Source organism: Bos grunniens, chromosome 7 (genome assembly GCF_055505025.1).
Source record: "Bos grunniens cultivar Pamir isolate PY7600 chromosome 7, Bosgru_T2T1.0, whole genome shotgun sequence".
Taxonomy (NCBI): Eukaryota; Metazoa; Chordata; class Mammalia; order Artiodactyla; family Bovidae; genus Bos; species Bos grunniens.
The window spans coordinates 7,120,512-7,141,001 of NC_141171.1; the positions used below are offsets into that span (position 1 = coordinate 7,120,512).

General features: G+C 44.5%; 2 protein-coding genes across 4 annotated transcripts in view; one reads left to right on the forward strand and one right to left on the reverse strand.

Annotated features, from left to right (window-relative positions):
* Nucleotides 1-356: 356 nt before the first annotated feature.
* Nucleotides 357-1,373, reverse strand: LOC147368192 (olfactory receptor 2Z1-like). The gene has a single exon (XM_086413531.1). The coding sequence runs from the start codon at nucleotides 1,371-1,373 to the stop codon at nucleotides 357-359; it is 1,017 nt and encodes a 338-aa protein (XP_086269657.1).
* An 8,115-nt stretch (nucleotides 1,374-9,488) lies between these two features.
* LOC147368193 (C-type lectin domain family 4 member G-like) overlaps nucleotides 9,489-20,490 on the forward strand; it is a 36,712-nt gene continuing 25,710 nt past the window's right edge. Inside the window, exon 1 of one of the 3 annotated variants that reach the window (XR_015166540.1) lies at nucleotides 9,489-9,875. Coding sequence is in view for 1 of the 3 variants with exons in the window: in XM_086408673.1 (XP_086264799.1) it covers nucleotides 9,794-9,875 (82 nt within the window). In the remaining 2 variants the exon portion in view is untranslated. The remainder of the gene's footprint in view (nucleotides 9,876-20,490) is intronic. The other 2 variants (XR_015166539.1, XM_086408673.1) reach the window with 2 other exon arrangements.

Here is a 20,490-nt window from a genome sequence, read left to right on the forward strand (position 1 = left end):
GCTTGGATTTCTAGAGTTGGATTTGATTTATTGCTCACTGTATGTAAATGTATAAGAATGGGATAATGTGGGGTACTAATAGGTGGCCAAAACATTTACAAGCTGTGATTCTGTGGTCCATCTCTGTTCTTGGGTTGACAGTTTTGTAGTAAAATTTTTCTTTGATTTAAGACAAACAAACAAACCCTTCCTCTTGTTTAAATAATTGGGATCATGAAATCCACTAGAGAAAAAGCGAGTCTTGGAGGAGGAAGGGAGCTGGTCAGAATATGTCTTGAACCACATGGACTGCAAACCAAAGATGGGTCTCAACTGTAAGGCAGGGTCCTTGGGACAACTGGGCATCCCCCAGGAGGTCATCTCTTTGATCTGAAGCCAGTTCTGAAAAGAATCCTGACCAAAGCCATTTGAACTTCTCTGTTCCTCAGGCTATAGATTAGGGGGTTGAGCATGGGAGTGATGAGACTGTAGAAGAGGGAGACCACGTTGTCCTGCTGTGGGGTGTGGTAGGTGCCTGGTACCATGTACATGAACACTGCTGCCCCATAGAAGAGCCCCACCACAATGATGTGCGAGGAGCAGGTGGTGAAGGCCTTGTGTCGGGCCTCAGCTGAGTGCATATGAAGAACAGCCCCCAACACATGGCTGTAGGAGGTGGCAATGAGTGCCAGAGGCAGCACCAAGATCAGCACCCCGGAGATGGACAGCGCCAACTCATAGGCAGAGGTGTCTGCACAGGAGAGCTTGAGTAGGGCAGGCAGCTCACAGAAGAAGTGGTCCACAGTGCGTGAGGCACAGTAGGGGAAGTGCAGAGTGATGGAGGTCTGGATGGAGGCTACAAGCACACCTGACAACCAGGAGGTGCCCACCATGAGCAGGCAGACCTGACGTCTCATGAGCACAGGATAATGCAAGGGGTGGCACACGGCAATGTAGCGGTCATAAGACATGAGGGATAGCAAGACGCCCTCAGAGACACCTATAAGCATCAAGAAGAACATCTGAGCTGCACAGCCTCCAAAGGAGATGGTGCCTTCTTCCTCCAGGAAGTCAGCTGCCATCTTGGGAATGGTGACCAGTGGAAAGCCAACATCCAACAAGGAGAGCTGGCTGAGAAGAAAGTACATGGGTGTGTGGAGCCTGGCATCTGTGTGGATCAGGAAGATCAGGATTGCATTGCCCAGAAGGCCCATCGTGAATGTGGCAGCCACCAGGGAGAACAGGGTCAAATGTGGCCCTGAGTGATTGAAAAGGCCCATGAGAGTGAAGTCCGAGGTCACTGACTGATTTGTTTCCCTCACCCTCTGAGAGGCATCACTCATCTGCAGGAAGAACAGGGTATTTGCAAGGAGTCTCAGTGGGGAAAATTTCATCTTATATGACAACTGAAATTGTTTAATAATGACTACCTGGAGTCTCTTAAGAAGGACTGATGGGCACATTTAGTCTCAGTAGGAAAAAACCCCACCATGATTGATTCATTATGGGAGATGGGGAACAGCAAAATAAAGCCCTAATTTTACTATTTCTGTGTAAAAGTCATGCCTTCACCTTCCAGGAGAGCACTACCCACCAAGGCTTGCAGTTAAACCCTCTGTACCCATGCTGGAGAGTGAAAGACAGCAGCAGTGGAATATTGGAACACACTCCATCCCAAATGCCCTGGTGTCAAAGCAGAGATGGGATTCTGCAGGGACTAGCATATGAAGTAGGGAGACCTTGCCAAAGATGATAGAAGATAATGAAGTTGAGTCCAAAAGCAGTGAGGAAAGGCTCATTGCCAAATTCTTGGATGAGAGAACAAAGGGGCCAAAGTCTGGGAAGAGTCAGTGTGGGATGGCATTTAGGATATTAACCCAAGAAGTCTACACTGTAAGGGAATGAATGAACGACAAAGTTTGGAACCCAGTGGTCTATGGTTGTGAGTGACAAGTTGTCCACAGTATCAGTCATCTTTCTGAGGCTTGAATTCAAAGGGTAAGAGTGGAGAACGTTATGCTCAGTGTGTGTACTAAGCACTCAACAAAACCCTGCCAAATGAATGCAGTGGACCCGGGAGATGATTGAAGGATCAGAAGGGATCACCCCCACCTAAGAATACTTAGCCTTGACCTTCTTGCCTTCATCATTACCGCTCAGGAACTCATATTGTCCCAGAATACTGTTTACACACATCATCATCAACACTGAGGACTTCTGTCACAGTGGTGATGGCAACCATCACCATCAGCAATGAGGAAGTACAAAGAAGTGTATACCAAAGTATAGAGAAGCCATCCTGTGATTGGGGGCAGGAGGAGAAGGGGACGACAGAGGATGAGATGGCTGGATGGCATCACTGACTCGATGGATGTGAGTCTGAGTGAACTCCGGGAGTTGGTGATGGACAGGGAGGCCTGGCATGCTGCGATTCATGGGGTCGCAAAGAGTTGGACACGACTGAGCGACTGATCTGATCTGATCTGAGAGCCCATAGAGGTCTGCTTCCCCAGATGTCCAAAGGCAGCGGGCTACTTAGAGACCAGGAGGAGTCAGTGTTGGGTGGCTGTCTACTCAAGACCCTCTGGTGCCCAAATCATTAACAACACTTACCTTAAATATCAGGATTTCCCTGATAGCTAAGCTGGTAAAGAATCTGCCTGAAATGTAGAAGACTCCAGTTTGATTCCTGGGTTAGGAAGATCCACTGGAGAAGGGATAGGCTACCCACTTCAGTATTATTGGGCTTCCCTTGTGGCTCCACCAGTGAAGAATCCACCTGCAATGCAGGAGAGCTGGGTTCAATCCCTGGGTTTTGAAGATCCCCTGGAGAAGGGAAAGTCTACCCACTCCAGCATTCTTGCCTGGAGAATTCCGTGGACTCTAGAGTCCACAGGGTTGCAAAGAATCAGACATGACTGAGTGACTTTCACTTCACTTCATCTTAAATATCTTTCATCTTCTCTGACTTAATTTCTTCTAATTATGAAATCTGGTCTAGAGTTTTCCCTTTACCTAACTGTTGCCTCCCCTCTCTCTTTGACTATGCTGCATCTTTGCTATTGCATGACCTGTGCTTCTCTAGTTGTGGCATGCAGTCCAGAGTGCTATGGCTCACAAGTTGTAGCCCTCGGGCTTAGTTGCCCCATGGCATGTGGGATCTTAGTTCCCCTACCAGGGATTGAATCTGTGTCCCCTGCTTTGGCAGGTGGATTCATAACCGCTGGACCACCAGGGAAGTCCCTGCTCCCTTTTCTCCATCTCTGTCTCTTAGCTTTGCCTAGATCGATGCCACACTTAAGTTGGCATTTAAGACTTTGTTTTTTAAAAAATTTTATTTACTTATTTATTTTTGATGGTTCCGAGTCTTCACTGCTGCATGGGGACCTTCTCTAGTTGCAGCGAGAAGGGTTACTCTCTAGTTGTGGTGCATGGGCTTCCTGCTGTGGTGGCTTCTTTTGTTGCAGAGCAAGGGCTCTTGGGGGCATGGGCTTCAGGAGCATGGGCTTAGTTGCTCTGCGGCATGTGGGATCTTCCCGGATCAGGGATGGAACCTGTGTCCCTTGCATTGGCAGGCAGATTCTAAACCACTGGATCACCGGGGAAGCCCTAAGACTTCCTTAAATTACTGCCCAACTTGATTTTCAACCCATTAAGACTACTTATTATCTTGTTCCCATGTATTCATTCATTCATTCAATAAAAAATTAATTCAGCTCTCCTTAAGGGGCAGTCACTGAGGGAGGCACAAGCAACAAGGGGGTAAAAAAGATGAACAAGGTTCTGTTTTCAAGGGAGAGATAAGGAATGAGGAAACAAGTAAACCATATATATATATATATATATATACATATTTAAAAAAAAAACGAGGTATTTGTTTTATAAGAAATATTTATTTATTTGGTAGTGACGGGTTTTGGTTGTAGGATGCAGGATCTTTGAACTTCACTGTGGCATGTGGAATCTTTCGATTGTGGTATGTGGCCTCTATTTCCCTGATCAGGGATGCAACCCAGGGCTTCTGCATTGGGAGAGTGGAGCCTCAATCACGGGACTCCCAGGGAATATTTTTAAAAATTTAATCTTTAATTAGAGGAAAATTGCTTTGAACTGTGTTGATCCCATTTTACTAGAAATAAATGTAAGGAAAAATAAACAGAGTGATCTTGCAGGAAATTGCTAGAGAAAACACCTTTGGACGAAGTGATTGAGGGAGGCCTCTCTGGACGTGCAAGAACTGCTTTCAAAATCTAGGTGTTATGGGACTTCCCCAGCGGCCCAGTGGTTAAGGTTCCCAGCTCCCAATGCAGGGAGCCTGGGTTCGATCCCTGATCAGGGAACTAGGTCTCTCAGGCTGAAACTAAGATCCTACATGCCGCAACTAAAACAAATAAAATAGATCTTGTGTGTGGCAGCTAAGACTGGCACAGCCACACACTCACAGATTAGCTGTTATAAGAAGGCAAGAGAAAACCTAAATATGTGGGTGAAAATCAGACAGGCCAATTATGGTTCTATATAATGCAGAATTTTTTAAGGATGAAATCTACTCCAAAATGGAATAGAGAACTTCTTGGGGTAGTCTGTATAGAGAAGGATTTGTTCTCTGACTATTACCCTTTGGGGCCAACTCATAGCCATATAATACCTCTGGATCTTGTCCAAGGATTTTCAAGTGGATTTTACATTTGGTTCTTCTCTTTGCATGCCATATCTCCTTGCTCCCCAGGGATTTGATTCCTACTAAGCATTCATTAGGTACTGGCCATCAGGCTAAGCTTAGAGAAACGCTGATGGATTTCAGCTGAAAGATTTATCACCATTGGTACTACTGACATTTTGAGCTGAATAATTTTAAGTATGTTATAAGCATATTTTTTTTCACTTGATCCTTACCAGTTGGTGGTGTTATTATCTGCCTGGTATGGGCAGGGGAGCAGAGATCCACAGTAGCGCAGTAACAAAGTGTAAACTGGGTGGCATAGTGCTGCCCACAACTTCATGTGCACCTGAATCCTCAGAATGCGTCTGTATTTGGAACTACAGTCTTCACAGGTGTAATTATTAAGAATCTTGAGGGGCTTCCTTGGTGGCTCAGTGGTAAAGAATCTGCCTGCCAATGCAGGAGACATGAGTTCAATCCCTGATCTGGGAAGATCCCACATGCCAAGGAGCAACTAAGCCCATGCGCCACAGCTACTGAGCCTGTGCTCTAGAGCCTGGAACTGCAACTACTGAAGCCCACATGCCCTGCAGCTTGTGATCTGCGACAAGAGAAGCCACCACAATGAGAAACCTATGCCTGCAACCAGAGAGTAGCCCCTGCTCTCCGCAACTAGAGAAAAGCCCTAACACAGCCAAAAATTAAGGAGAAGGAGAAGGAGAATAAGAATAATATTGAGGAGGTCATCCCGGATTTAAGGTTTGCTTGAAATCTGATGAATAGTTTCCTTACGAGAAGAGGAGAGGATACACAGAGACAAAAAAAAGATGGCCATGTGAAGATGGAGGCAGATACTGAAGTGAACAGCCACATGCCAGCAAACAATAATTGCTAGAGCCTCCAAAATCTAGGAGAAAAGCATGGAACAGATTCTCCCTCAGAGACTCCAGAAGAAATCAATCCTGTCAACACCTTGATTTCAGACATCTGGCCTACAGAACTGTAAGAGAATACATTTCTGTTGTTTTACATCACCTCATTTACAAACAGAGAATACATGTCTGCTGTTTGTTATAGCAGCCACAGGAAATTCACGCACCAACCCAAGATCACCCCACAAAGAAGTAGTACAATCATTTTTAAACAATAGGTATAACTTCAGAGTTTCCGCTTTTCTCTTCATATCTTTCTTTCCAACAAAAAGTAGTGAATTGCTCAGGTCTTGGTTCCTTAAGTAAGCCTATGACTTTCCTACCCCAGTGGGCTTCCCTGGTGTCTCAGGCAGCAAAGAATCTGCCTGCAGTGCAGGAGATCTGGGTTAGATCCCTGGGTGGGGAAGATCCCCTTGAGAAGGGAATGGCAACCCACTCCAGTATTCTTGCCTGGGAAATCCTATGGACAGAGGAGCCTGGTGGGTTACAGTCCATGGGGTTGCAAAGAGTCGGACACAACTGAGAGACTGAGCATGTATACACACCCCAGTACTGTCATGCTTACTTCCTCTGTCTGATGACTGTCCTACTGCCTGGCCGGGGGGCAGAAGCCGCCTCACCAGCCATGGGTCAACAGTCCCCTTGGATGCTCTTGCCCTGATGTTGCCCTTGTCACTCACCTGGCTCTGGTCTGATGGTCCCTTCAGCTGATGGGTTAACAGCCCTCCAGTCTCTGTATTAAGAAGAAACCATGCAGACTGACTCTAGTTTACTGCCAAGAAGTGTTGATTGGTCTGAAAGATGATGTGAACTAAATACTACTGGCCCTGGAGCTTTGAATCTTCTACCTCTGAAGGTTGTATGGTATCTCTACAGTCTCTTCCCTGATGAAAGCCTCTTTCCTTGCCTCACACACTCATGGTGTTTCCCTGATCTCACCTTCCTGTCCAGTATTTCCAGATGGTTCCTCAGCTAAATATGCATTTACTGAGCATCACATTCTCCCACTACTGACTTTTGGAATCTTCTGTAAGCAGCTTCTCCAACAGGATAATGATCCCCTATGTCATGGTTTCCCAACTGGTGCTAGTGATAAAGAATCTTCCTCTTCTTCTTCTTCTTCTTTTTTTTTTTAAATCTCTTTGTTCTAAATTAGTGCCCTCATATTTAAGGATGAAGAATCCTTCCAACTAGTTTTTTGAGTTGATTGTTAAAACCCTTCCTTTTCACATTTTCCTCACTGCTGCTTCCATTTCAGACCTGATGCCCTTTGCTGAAAATGAGAGACGAGAGAAGGGGAATTGAGATTAACTGACTCCTTATTGTGAATAAAACCTTCACAGCATCTCCCATCTATGACGGAGCATGCACAAATCCTTTCTGCATCAAATAGAGAAGGCCCAGAGTCCACAAAAATATTTTTATTTCCTTTAAACTTAGAAGAAAAAAGATGATTATTCAACAGAGGAGTCTGGTGGGCTACAGCCCATGGGATTGCAAAGTGTCAGAGAGGACACGACTGAGTGACTAATACACACACAAGTGTCTTTGTACCAACAATAATCTATAAAATAAAAATAAAAAAATTTTTATTGATGAAGGGGCCGGAAAAAAAAAAAAAAAAAGAAAAACATGCCTCTGGCTCATTAAAGTTACATTGCAGTCCTGCCTTTCTTTCCCTTTGATAGACTGGTAATCAAATAATGAGTTACCTGAAAGCCAAGTTCACAAGTATTTTTCTCATCTTTTGATCTATTAGCCCCTCACCCCCAAACACAGCACCAGGTGCATAGCAAATACTCCATAAGCATTTGCTGAATCAATAAAATCTTCAAGGGAAAAGCTTACTGTGATGAGATGTCTAAGGTGACAAAGAGACTGACTGGCAGAGCTGGGAGCAGAACACATTCTGACCAATTCTAAGATGTGTTCTTTCAACTCTGCCAGTTGAACTGAGGTTTGGTTCCTTCTGCCCTGGTTCTTCAAGCTAATCTGATTTGACCTCTGAAAACAGCTCTAGGGTGTTAGGGTTTTAGATTGTCCCTGAAAGGGTTGCTGAAAGTGTCTCTGGGCTGTGCCCAAGTTTCTTTCAAAGTCTGATCTCTCAGCCATGGTCAAGAGATCCAAGTCTGCCCAGTTCAGCAGCTATCATGGAAATTCAAGTATGCGCAGTAAAACAGAGGCTTCCCAGGTGTCACAGTGATAAAGAATTTGCCTGCCAATGCAGAAGATGCAGATTTGATCCCTGGGTCGGGAAGATCCCCTGGAGGAGGGCACGGCAACCCACTCCAGTATTCTTCCCTGGAAAATCCCATAGACAGAGGAGCTCAGTGGGCTACAGTCCATGGGGTTGCAAAGAGTCAGACATGACTGAACATGCATGCATGCGCGCGTGCACACACACACACAGTAAAATAAATGACCTCCCCACCAACAGTCTGGCTTACTCAGGCTCATGGCTGTGCCAGCTGACTGAGATAAAATAAATAGATGCCCCCCTGCAAGATAGGGAAGATTAAGAGGCACACATAATCTTTGAGTATAAGAAGCACTCTTGCCAAGTGCTTCTTATACTCAAACTTGGTGTGATCATAAAAATCAAATAAAGCCATAGTTTCTGGGTATCTTTCTTCCCACCAGTATCTCCCCTCTAATCATGCCCAGATCCCAGAAAGCCCTACAAACAGTGGGATTCCAGATTCTCACCTCTATTTGCCTGGGTCAAAGAGACTGCCTCACAGCCTCTATGCGTACTTCAATTCTTATCCCGAGATGCCTTGATAAAACCTCCCTGGAATCCAGCACCTTCGGTTAATGAGTCTGACCTTGGTCTACAGGGAGACTGATATAATTGTCTGAGGATAGAGGCTCTGGAGAACAGTGTTGCATCAGAAAGCTTCATTTTATCTCCATTATTTTTTCCAGAGAGAAAATTATCAGCTATGGGAGCCAGAGCCCTCGAGACTGGAATGACCCCAGCAGACATGTTTTTTATCTCTCAGTTCCAGGAATGTGGGAAGCACTGTGATAGATAATTGAACTTTGCAGAGAATCTAAATTCAAACTCAAAAGTCTTTGCTGGTCCTTTTTACAAAAATAATTTTATTTATTTGTTTTTGACTGTGCTGGGTCTTTGCTGCTGTGCAGGCTTTTCTCTAGTTGCAGTGAGTGGGGACTTCTCCCTAGTTGAGGGGTACAGGATTCTCATTGTTGGTGGCTTCTTGTTGGGGGTCAGAGTGAGGCACTTCGCCCGTGGCAAAGGTCATGAGGAAGGAGGCTCGACATACGCAAAGGCGGAATCGAGCCTCAGGAGTCCCCCTGGAAATCCTCGAGCATCTACCCCCATAACCAGAGCCTGCCTACTTTACTACTTTGTGCTCCCACCTACACCTCTGACTTTACGGGGGGCTGTCCCCCACCACCTCTTTCGGAGAAGGAGTTAACCTAGAGCTCCAGTTAATAAAAACTCCTGGGCGTGACAAGAGTGTTTTAACCTACAAACTCCTCTGAAGGTTCTCTGGCCTGCCTGACAGGCTTGTCCGACCACATGCGATTGCTCACAGCCTCCCAACCGTGAGAGGCACAAGATGCTTTAAACCTTCTAAAAACAGGTTCCTTAGAAAAGTTAGAAAACTATTAGTATAAGTATAATGGGCTGATTAGAAATTGTATTGGTGAAGGGTTTTTCATTTGTTGAGCCAATATTTGTTGCTAAGTCTCCACATCCCCTGCCCTTACACACCTTAATGAGTATATAGAAGAAATAAGTATTAACCTTTGATATTAATCATGTTAGACCTTAGGCTAAGTAAATTCTTTCCTTAACTAAAACCCACTGCACCCTCACCCTATAGGAATGTAACTTTATTTGGTGGCGTCTGTTTTAAGAATAATCACCCCTGGAGAAATAAGTGTCCTGGTTGACTGATCACTGTCACAAGGAGAAGGTCATAAATTGTCAGCAGGCTCCCCCTGGCCAGAAGATGATGTAACACCCCTAAGACCTCTGTATACATTTGTATGAAGCACCTGACTTTGATAAAAGTCAGGACTGCTGACCCCGCGTGACTTTTGCATAACATCTCAGTGTATAAAAGTAGACCATGGAAAGTAAAGAATTGGGATCAGTTTCTCGAAATACTGGTCTCCCCATGTCGCTCTCTCTCTCACTCTGGCTGAGTCTCCATCTGGAGCGTGGAACCCACCATGCTTACTAATTATGCCTGGGCTTCTAAGATCCGACCGGGGAGGCCTCAGTGTCTCCTCTCCTTCGGGAGAACGGAAGGACACCTGCAGCCTACGTAAGTGGTGCAAACTTCTTGTCTTGAAGTTTTATTGGTCTCCTGCGTAAACCAAGCCACTCAGCCTCTTTTCTCCACTGAATTTTCCTACTGAGCTATCCTTATTCTATTACTCTTTATATCTTTAATTAATATCTAATTGAAGCTATTGTATCCTGATCCTCGCTGACGCCGTCCCCGCTTCGAATACCCTGGATCAGCCGGGGCTGGACCCCGGCAGTTTCTCTTGTTGTGGAGCACAGGCTCTAGGGTGCTCAGGCTTCTGGAGCTGTGGCTCCCGGGTTCCAGAGCACAGGCTCAATAGTTGTGACATGTTTTGGGCTTAGTTGTTCTACGGCATGTGGTGTCTTCCTGGGTCAGGGATCAAACCTGTGTCGCCGGCTTTGGCAAGTGGATTCTTTAACAATGAGATGGCAGGGAAGCCCTACTTGTCCTCTTGTGAGAGAAGGGATGTGAGAATCTTTTTTTTTTTTTAGCATGCACTCACTTGTGTATATACACATAAATAACATTTCTGACCTTCAAAGAATCTTCTGAAAGAAGCAATAAAATTGTGATGTTGGAGAAATAGCCAGGAAATAGCCCCACTTTCTTATACTAGAGTAATTCCCTTCTCTAATCTATAGTCTCTGAGGGTGCTCACAGAATTCGCAGACACTAGAGAAATAAGTAAAGAAATAAGTAAAGAAATAAGTCCTCAGGTGTTAGAATCCCTGAGGACTGTGAAAAGGTCACTGAAGAAAAAGGAAGGGTCTTAGTGTTCAGGCAATGATATCTAAGCCAATATCAGATGACGAAGCATAAGTACACAAGAGTAATAAGCCAAGACACAGAACTGGCTGTGACTTCATAAAGTCATGAAGGCAGGCAAGAACAGTGGCCACACACAAATCATAGTCAAGGATTCATCGTTGGGTGAACATAGTCAATTGTTCATCCCAGCTAAAACCATGACAAGGGATATCTAGGTGAGGCAATTTGCAAACATGACTGCTTTGCTTCTTTCTTGATGTTGTCTGGTACTTTGAGGACCATGGTGGTGGTAAAAAGGTGTCAACTAAAGGAGGAATTAGAGAAGATGAAGCCCTTAGGGTATGGAGGAGGAGGTCAGACATGATATTAGTAGGTACTTAGACATGAAGATCAAATTAGGCTCAAAGAGAAACTTCGCATCCTGTTGCTCCTCTGAGAATCTTCAGAGGAGTAGGTCTTTAGTAATTGTCTGTTTTTATGGTTCCATAAACTTCCCTGGTGGCTCCGATGGTAAAGAAGCTGCCTGCAATGCAGGAAACGAGTTCGGTCCCTGGATTGGGAAGATCCCCTGAAATGAGGGCATGGCAACCCACTCCAGTATTCTTGCCTGGAGAATCCCAGGGACAGAGCAGACTGGTGGGTTACATCGTAGGGTTGCAAAGAGCCAGACATGGTTGAAGCGACTTAGCACGCACACACATGGCTCATACCCTTTAGCATCAGCTTCCTGTGTTTCTTCCCCTGCCATTCTCTTTGAATGGTAAGTTGTCTAGAGGTTTGATTCCTATGCTGAGGCAAGGAATAAGGAGAGATGTAGCAGGTTTGAAAGGAGACGTTTCCTTTCAAGGATTTGGGGAGAAAATTCTGCTTAGTCAGGAGCAGCTTAGAGCAGAGTGAGCTGCAGCCTGGTCTGAAGGCATGTATGGCACGAGAGGGCTCCACAGAAGCTCAGAGTCCTAGGGTCCAAACCTTCCCTCAGACTGTGGGAAGCAGACAAGACAGGGAGCTGGGCTGTAGCCCACCAGACTCCTCTGTCCGTGGAATTTTCCAGGTAAGAATACTGGAGTGGCTTGCCATTTCCTTCTCCAGGGGATTTTTCAGACCCAGGGACTGAACCTGAGTTTCCTGCCTGGCAGGCAGATTCTTTACTGTTTGAGCCACCAGGGAATGGCTTTCTCCTTTAATCTATCAGGGAGAGATCCAGCATCAGACAACATAACCTTGTGGGAAACTGAATTTAAACTTACTGAGGAATTTTGAACCATGTGACCAACATATGTACTAGATATATTGTCAGGGGGAAGCAAAGGAGGGACTGATAAAGAATCAGGAAGAGCAGATTAGAGTGAGCTTGATAAAGAATTAGGAAGAACAGGATGTATGATTGAATTTGATGTAAATATGTTTTAAGGATACCATATTGAAAAGCAGAGACATTACTTTGCCAGTAAAGGTCCATCTAGTCAAGGCTATGGTTTTTCCAGTGGTCATGTATGGATGTGAGAGTTGGACTGTGAAGAAAACTGAGCGCCGAAGAATTGATGCTTTTGAACTGTGGTGTTGGAGAAGACTCTTGAGAGTCCCTTGGACTGCAAGGAGATCCAACCAGTCCATTCTAAAGGAGATCAGCCCTGGGATTTCTTTGGAAGGAATGATGCTAAAGCTGAAACTCCAGTACTTTGGCCACCTCACGCGAAGAGTTGACTCATTGGAAAAGACTCTGAGGCTGGGAAGGATTGGGGGCAGGAGGAGAAGGGGACGACAGAGGATGAGATGGCTGGATGGCATCACTGACTCAATGGATGTGAGTCTGAGTGAACTCTGGGAGTTGGTGATGGACAGGGAAGCCTGGCATGCTGTGGTTCATGGGGTCGCAAAGAGTTGGACATGACTGAGCGACTGAACTGAATTGAACTGAAGACTTGTTTATTATTTTATTGAGGTATAATTGACCTATAAGGGTTATACTGGTTGAAGTCATACAATGTAACAATTTGACATTTGTATACATTGCAATATGATCACCACATAAATCTAGTTGACATCCTCCACAGTAGATAGCTACAAAAACAGTTTCTTTCCTGTGATGAGGACTTCAAGATTCATTCTCTTAGCAACTTTAAAATATGTGAAAGTGAAAGTCGCTCAGTCATGTCTGACTCTTTGTGACCCCATGGACTCTACAGTCCATGGAATTCTCCAGGGCCAAATACTGGAGTGGGTAGCCTTTCCCTTCTCCAGGGGATCTTCCTAACCCAGGGATCGAACCCAGGTCTCCCGCATTGCAGGCAGATTCTTTACCAGCTGAGCCACAAGGGAAATATTAAAATATGTAATACAATACTAATTACCCACCATCACCATACTGTACATCCCATCGCCATGACTTACTTATTTTAAAACTGGAACTTGCACTTGTTTTAGTCAGTTATGGCAAGACACACAGACATGGGAATTAGTGCCACAGATGAAGTTTTTACTCATGTTTCCCCAGAAACAGGAGGCATGGTATGCCACACAGAGCCATATTGGCAAGCAGAAGCGTCAGTCAGGAGATAGAGGGAGGGAGAAGAACACATGAGCAAGAGTTTCTAATGTGGTCTCTGTGAGAAGGAACAGGCTTAGCAGTGGCTAACTTGAATAATTTTGGCGGGCTCTGGAGCATAAGGGCTTTCCCTAGTTTTCTGGTACCTGGCTTGGCAGGTGGATCGTGGCTTGAGGTATAGGAACTAGACAAAAGAGGCCATTGGGGTTATAGTCGGTTTACATATGAAAAGCATGCTTTTGGGTAAGTTGTTTGCTGTCTCCAGGAATTGGCTAGTCTCTCCGGGATCAGCAATAGGTGTCAAAACACCAGAAAATAAAGAAAATAAAAAGGAGTGACTAGTACAAAATACCACTGCAAATGCAGTAGTCATTTTTTCCCCAGTACTCATGTATGGCTGTGAGAGTTGGACTATAAAGAAAGCTGAGTGCTGAAGAATTGATGTGTTTGAACTGTGGTGTTGGAGAAGACCCTTGAGAGTCCCTTGGACTGCAAGGAGATCAAACCAGTTAATCCTAAAGAAAACTGGTCCTGAATATTCATTGGAAGGACTGATGCTAAAGCTGAAACTCCAATACTTTGGCCACCTGATGTGAAAAATTGACTCATTGGAAAAGACCCTGATGCTGGGAAAGATTGAAGGCAGGAGGAGAAGGGGATGACAGAGGATGAGATGGTTGGATGGCATCACTGACTCGATGGACATGAGCTTGAGCAAGCTCCGGGAGTTGATGATGGACAGGGAAGCCTGGGGTGCTGCAGTCCATGGAATTATATTTTAGAAAATATTAAATAGAAAAAGAATCTGAATAGGTAGTTGCATAGGAGCCATCAATATTGTTCAAAAATAAGGTGATATTATTATTATGCTGACCTCAAAAGTAGGTACTTAGAAAATGCCATTGGTGATGATATATGGATCTCAAGTAGGTCATCCAAATGGAAAAATTCATTAAAAAAAAAGTTTCATCACAAAAAGCAAAAGAGGGTTATAAAAGCCCCTTAACATAATAGTATATGTACCAAAGTATATTCATCTGTCTATCTATCTAACGCTTAGCAATTATATAGCAGTTTAACTTTGCAAAGTATTTTTGTATCCCTTATCACAACATCTTTAACATTTTATTGTGAAATGTAATGTGAATACTGTTCATGAGGTTCTCAAGGCAAGAATACTGAAGTGGTTTGCCATTTCCTTCTCCAAACAGTTGGCAACCTCCTTGCTGAGGAGACCACAGAGATTGAACACGAGATTGAACCTGTGATTTGGGACCAACCATGCTTTAACCGAGTTAACTGGCTCTTGACAGTGAATCCTAAAGGAATTCAACACTGAATATTCACTGGAAGTTCTGATGCTGAAGTTCCAATACTTTGGCCACCTGGTGTAAAGAGCTGACTCGTTGGAAAAGACCCTGATGCTGGGAAAATTGAAGGCAGGATAATAGGGTGGCGGAGGATGAGATAGTTGGGTGGGATCACCGACTCTATGGAAATGAGTCTCAGCAAACTCTGGGAGATAGTGAAGGACAGGGGAGCCTGACGTGTGACCATGGGGTTGCAAAGAGTTGAACATGACTTAGTGACTGAACAACAACAATAATGCAAAATAAAAACATGCATTGACATAAATATAATGGATATTTATTCAATGGCTAATTATTAATACATTATGAATGTTCATATGTCTGCAACCCAGGCACAGCAAAAGATGCTTGTCCTAGACCCAGAAGCCTCCACATATTCCTCTCTCATCACATAGTTTAATTCTCCAGTTATCTATTATCTTGAATTTTTGATAATCATTTACTGATTTTCTTTGCTGTTTTCTACTCCTGTGTATATCCATAAACAATATAATTTAGTTTTGCCATTAAGAGCTCCATTATATATAATTTACATAAATGCATTTGTTTTATTTTATTTTTAACTTCTATTCTCTTTATTCCAAAAACAAAATGAACATTTGTCTTATAAGTTAAATAAGACAATACTCTTTAATTGCACTTAAGCAATAAAATCAACATTGATTGCCAATAAAAATAAAAATATTAATATTAAAATAACTCAAAAATTTTAAAGAGTTTTTCTGGATAAGTTTCTATTTATTTTTTCATTATATTTTTATATATAATGAAATATTTTCATATATATTTTTCATCATGTTTTCTTGCATTAAATTTTTTTATATTTTTTATATGTTTTACAATGTTGTGTTAATTTCTACTGTAAGTGAAGTGAAAGTCGCTGAGTCATGTCTGACTCTTTGTGATTCCATGGACTGTAGCCCACCAGGTGCCTCTATCTGTGGAATTCTCCAGGCAAGAATACTGGAGTGGGTTGCCATTTCCTTCTCCAGTTTCAACTGCACAGCAAAGTGAATCAGCTAGGCACATAGCCCTCAGTTCATTCACTGGTTAGTCATATTTTTGATGGCACTGGTCTTTGTTGCTGGGCGCAGGCTGTCTCTAGGGGCCGCACACAGGGGCTCCTCTCTAGCTGTGGTGCATAGGCTTCTCATCGCAGTGGCTTCTCCTATTGTAGAGCACAGGCTCCAGGTCCACAGGCTTCAGTACTTGCAGCACGTGGGCTCAGTATTTTCGGCTCCCAGGCTCCAGAGTACAGCTCAGTAATTGTGTCACATGGACTTAGTTAGTCCTGGAATCTTCTAAGACCAGGGATCAAACCTGTGCCCCCTGCATTGGCAGGCAGATTCCTATCCACTGCGCCCCCAGGGATGTCCAGCCCTTATTCTAAATTATATATTTTAATGAATTTGGCATGGAACCACCACCACAATCAAGACAGAGAACATTTCCATTACGTCTATAAATTTCTCAATGGATTTAGTTCTGGGTCATTTTGTGTTTTAACCACTTGGGCATCCACTGCCTCTTGCACTCAGGTGCCCAGGTCCCTCCCTCTATTATAATACTTGCTCATCAGCCATCTAGAGATCCTGGGCCCCATGCTGAGCCAGGAAGTAAGGGAAATGTAGAAGAGCTGGGGAAGCGGTGTGTGTGTTTGTGTGTTTCCTTTCAAGGGCAGAGTGGCATTGCCCAGCACAACCCTCAGGGGTGGGGGCATCTCAGAGCTGAGCAATCTGAAACCATGGCTGAAGCCTGAGACTACAGAGATCCCAGGGATCCTACAGTGTTGAGAGCCAGCCTCTCCCTGCTGTTAGGGGAAACTGGTGAGTTAAGGATCGGGGACCAGGAGCCCTTTTCCATACCATCAAGAGCTGGGTGCTGGGCTGTACCAACACCCTAACCACAGGTCAGAGAAAAACAATGCTTGGAGTTTGAACTTAACCGAGGTCCCTTCCTCACCTCATCAACCTTCACCCTCACGACGCTTCATCCTGAAATAATGGATTTCTTTTCCCAGCCTTTCCTGAGTTTTCAACATCAAGTTGGTCTAGTAGGGAACACAGAATATCACCAGGGATATGGTGATTTCCCCCATCTGGTCTGACAGTACATTTAGCCACCTGAACAAGAGAGTGTATGTCCCTGGAAGAAGGAGAAGGAGGCTGACCTGCTTTCCCTCCAGGGCAATGGGGACATAAGTCCCAGGACAAGACCTGGAAGCATCTCTGCCTTGCTGTGTCCCTGATCCTGCTTCTCAAGGTTATTATCCTTAGCATGGTCCTGATCAAAGGTAAGACAGCTGGGCCAGGCGAGACAGTGTGGCTCTAGACAAGCAGGTGCATCAGCTCCCAACCTGCAGAAGTGGGTCTGCAGGGCTGGCACTGCAGTGGCTGGTCTGTGTCCCTGGGGGGATGACAATGGTGACAGAAAGGAGCTGACCTCCACACTAGCTTCAGAGACATTGAGAATCTGCATTGGCTAAAGAAGAAATGAGAGTTGGCCTAAGTCATTAATGAGTGTCTTCCCAAAGCTCATCCAACTAGAACCTCAAGTTCCCTACTGACTTTGTATAGAGAATTGACTCTGCAGTCAGATATGCTTGGATAAAATCCTTGCTGTGATGTTCACTAGCTGGTTGCCTTAAACAAGGGCATTTACCTTTCTGAGCTTGGTTTTTCTTATCTGAAAAATGGGTGGGGCATTTCAGAGCCTCAGAGTACCCTGTCCCAGGATTGAGAGAAAGTCTTGGCCCTTCGGGTTTGAGGAACAGAGAAAGACCCCAAGGAATTTCTGGGGGTTTGGAACATGGTGCTTGTACCTCTCATCAGTCTTTATTTTTATTTTTTTATTTTGAATTGGAGGATAATTGCTTTACAAAGTTGTGTTGGTTTCTGCCATACAACCAAGCAAATCAGGCATAAGTATAAGTATACATCCTTTCCCCCTTGAGCCTCCCTCCCACCATCCTCCCATCCCATCCCTCTAGGTCATCACAGAGCTGGGGCTGGGCTGTCTGTGTTATATAGCAGCTTCCCACTAGCTATCTATTTTACACACAATAGTGTATACCTCTCGATTTGTCTCCTCCCCCCTGCTGTGTCTACTAGTCTGTTCTCTACATCTGTGTCTCTGATGTTGTTCTGCAAGCAGGTTCATCAGCACCATTTTTCTAGATTCCATATATAAGCCTTAATATACAACATTTGTTTTTCTCTTTCTGACTCATTTCACTCCGCAAAACAGGCTCTAGGTTCATCCACCTCAGTTCAGCTGACTCACATCTGTTCCTTTTTATGGCTGAGTAATATTCCATTGTATATATTCTCTTCAGTCTTGAAGATGACAAAGCAGGTGCAGGAGGAAGTGAATGAAAAAGGTAAATGTGGGTCAAAAGGGTTGGTCCCTCCCAGGAATGCAAAACGCATCCCCTCTCTCTGCCAAGACATTCACCAGCCCTTCCTCTTTGGGGTTCCCAGTGACACAGGGACTGGCCGACGCTGGACATGACCGGGACTTCATTAGGGGTGAAATATTCCGTCAAATGAAAGCTGTGCTTACAGGCAATGGTGAGGAGTGGAGGGAAAGGGAAGGGGCTGTCCCGCAGTGGGTCTCAGAGGGGTACCCCATCAAAGGCTTCTCTGATCTTTTTACAAAGTAGGAGTGACATGGTTAGACCATGTCTGCAGTGGAGGGCTCTGAGAAAAGTAAGGCTTTTGAGATACCCTGTCCTGGTCTGGGCTTAGGACCATGGAGCGCTCACTTAACCTCTTTGAGCCTCAGTTTCCCCAACTGTAAAATGGGAGGAAATTAAAGAGTATCTTTTTCAGGAGTGGTTGTCAGGATCCAGAGTCTCCACTTTTAATCTCCACACCTCAGTATGCCACAAGACATGGTTGGTTTTTCTCTGCATTTTAACGCACGTTGATGTATGGCAAAACCAATACAATATTGTAAAGTAAAAAAAAAAAAGTACCCAGTGCTCAGTTGCTCAGTCTGTCTGACTCGTGTCTGACTCTTTGCGACCCCGTGGACTGTAGCCTGCCAGGTTCCTCTGTCCGTGGGATTCTCCAGACAAGAATACTGGAATGGGTTGCCAAGCCCTCCTCCAGGGAATCTTCCCAACCCAGGGATCGAACCTGCGTCTCTTGCACTGGCAGGTGTGTTCTTTACCACTAGAGCCACCTGTGAAGTACTGAGAGAGTTTGCTAAAATACAAAGTCTTGGGTCCCAGACAACTCTATTGGATTGGATTCTGGAGGGGGTGTCCTGGGTGCTACATATTCTTTTCAAAGCTTCACTTTATTTATTTACTTGGCCATGCTGTGTGGCTTGTGGGATTTTAGTTCCCCCACCAGCTATAGAATCTGTGCTCCCTGCAGAGGAAGCATGGAATCCTGACCACTGGACGACCAGGGAATCCTTGGAGCTGCATATTTTTTTTTATATAACTTTTGCATGGGGTGGTTGAGATACACTGGGCTTCCCCGGTGGCTCATTGGTAAAGAATCCACCTGCAACGCAGAAGCTCTAGAAGACGGCGGTTTGATCCCTGGATCAGGAAGATCAATGCATTTTAGCCAGAAGGTGAATTCACAAATGTGACATCCACAAGCAATGTGGATAAGTTGGCATTGACATATATACACTATCATGTGTAAAATAGATAGTGGAAAGCTGCTGTATGACATAGAGAGCCCAGTCTGGCACTCTGTGATGACCTAGAGGGGTGGGATGGGGGTGGAGTGGCAGGGAGGCTCAAGAGAGGGGAGATATATATATATATATATGTATATATAGTTATAGTTATAGTTATAGTTATAGTTATAGTTGTGACTGATCCGCTACTTTCTCAATTCATTCCACCCACCCCTTCCCCTACTGGGTTCACAAGTCTGTTCTCTATGTCTATGCCTTCATTCCTTCCCCCAGATAGATCCATCAGCACCATTTTCTTAGATTACACATATATGCTTTAATATACTATACTTGTTTTTCTCTCTGACTTACTTCATTCTGTGTAACAAGCTCTAGGTTCATCCACCTCACTACAGCTGACTCAAAATTGTTCCTTTTTATGGCTGAATAATATTCTATTGTACATGTGTACCGCAATTTCTTTATCCATCCATCTGTCTGTGGACATCCAGATTGCTTCTATGTCCTACGGTTCCCTGGTGGTGTAGTGGCTAGGTACCACAGGATATTGAATATAGTTCCCTCTGCTATAACAGTAGGGCCCTGTTGTTTATTCATTCAACATATAATAGTTGGCATTTACTAATCCCAAACCCCAGTACATCCCTCCCCCAGTCCCCCTCCCCAATGACAACTGCAAATCTATTCCCTGTGTCAATGAGTCTGTTTAATACATAAGTTTGTGTCATATTTTATATTCCACATGTAAGTGGTATCATATGGTATTTGTCTTTCTTTTTCTGACTTACTTCACTTAGCATGATGATCTCTACGTCCATCCAGATTGCTGCAAATGACATTATTTCATTGTTTTTTATGGCTGAGTAGTATTCCATTGCAGAGAAGGCAATGGCACCCCACTCCAGTCCTCTTGCCTGGAAAATCCCATGGATGAGGGAGCCTGGTAGGCTGCAGTCCATGGGGTCGCTAAGAGTCGGACAAAACTGAGCGACTTCCCTTTCACTTTTCACTTTCATGCATTGGAGAAGGAAATGGCAACCCACTCCAATGTTCTTGCCTGGAGAATCCCAGGGACAAGGGAGCCTGGTGGGCTGCAGTCCATGGGGTCGCACAGAGTTGCACACGACTGAAGCGACTTAGCAGCAGCTGCAGCAGCAGTGTTCCATTGTACGTGCATATCACAGCTTTGTCCATTCAGTGCACATTTATGTTGTTTCCAGTTTAGTTTTTAAATTTTAATTCTGTAAGAGCAGAGTTTCTTGCATTCAGTACTATTGACATTTGAGGC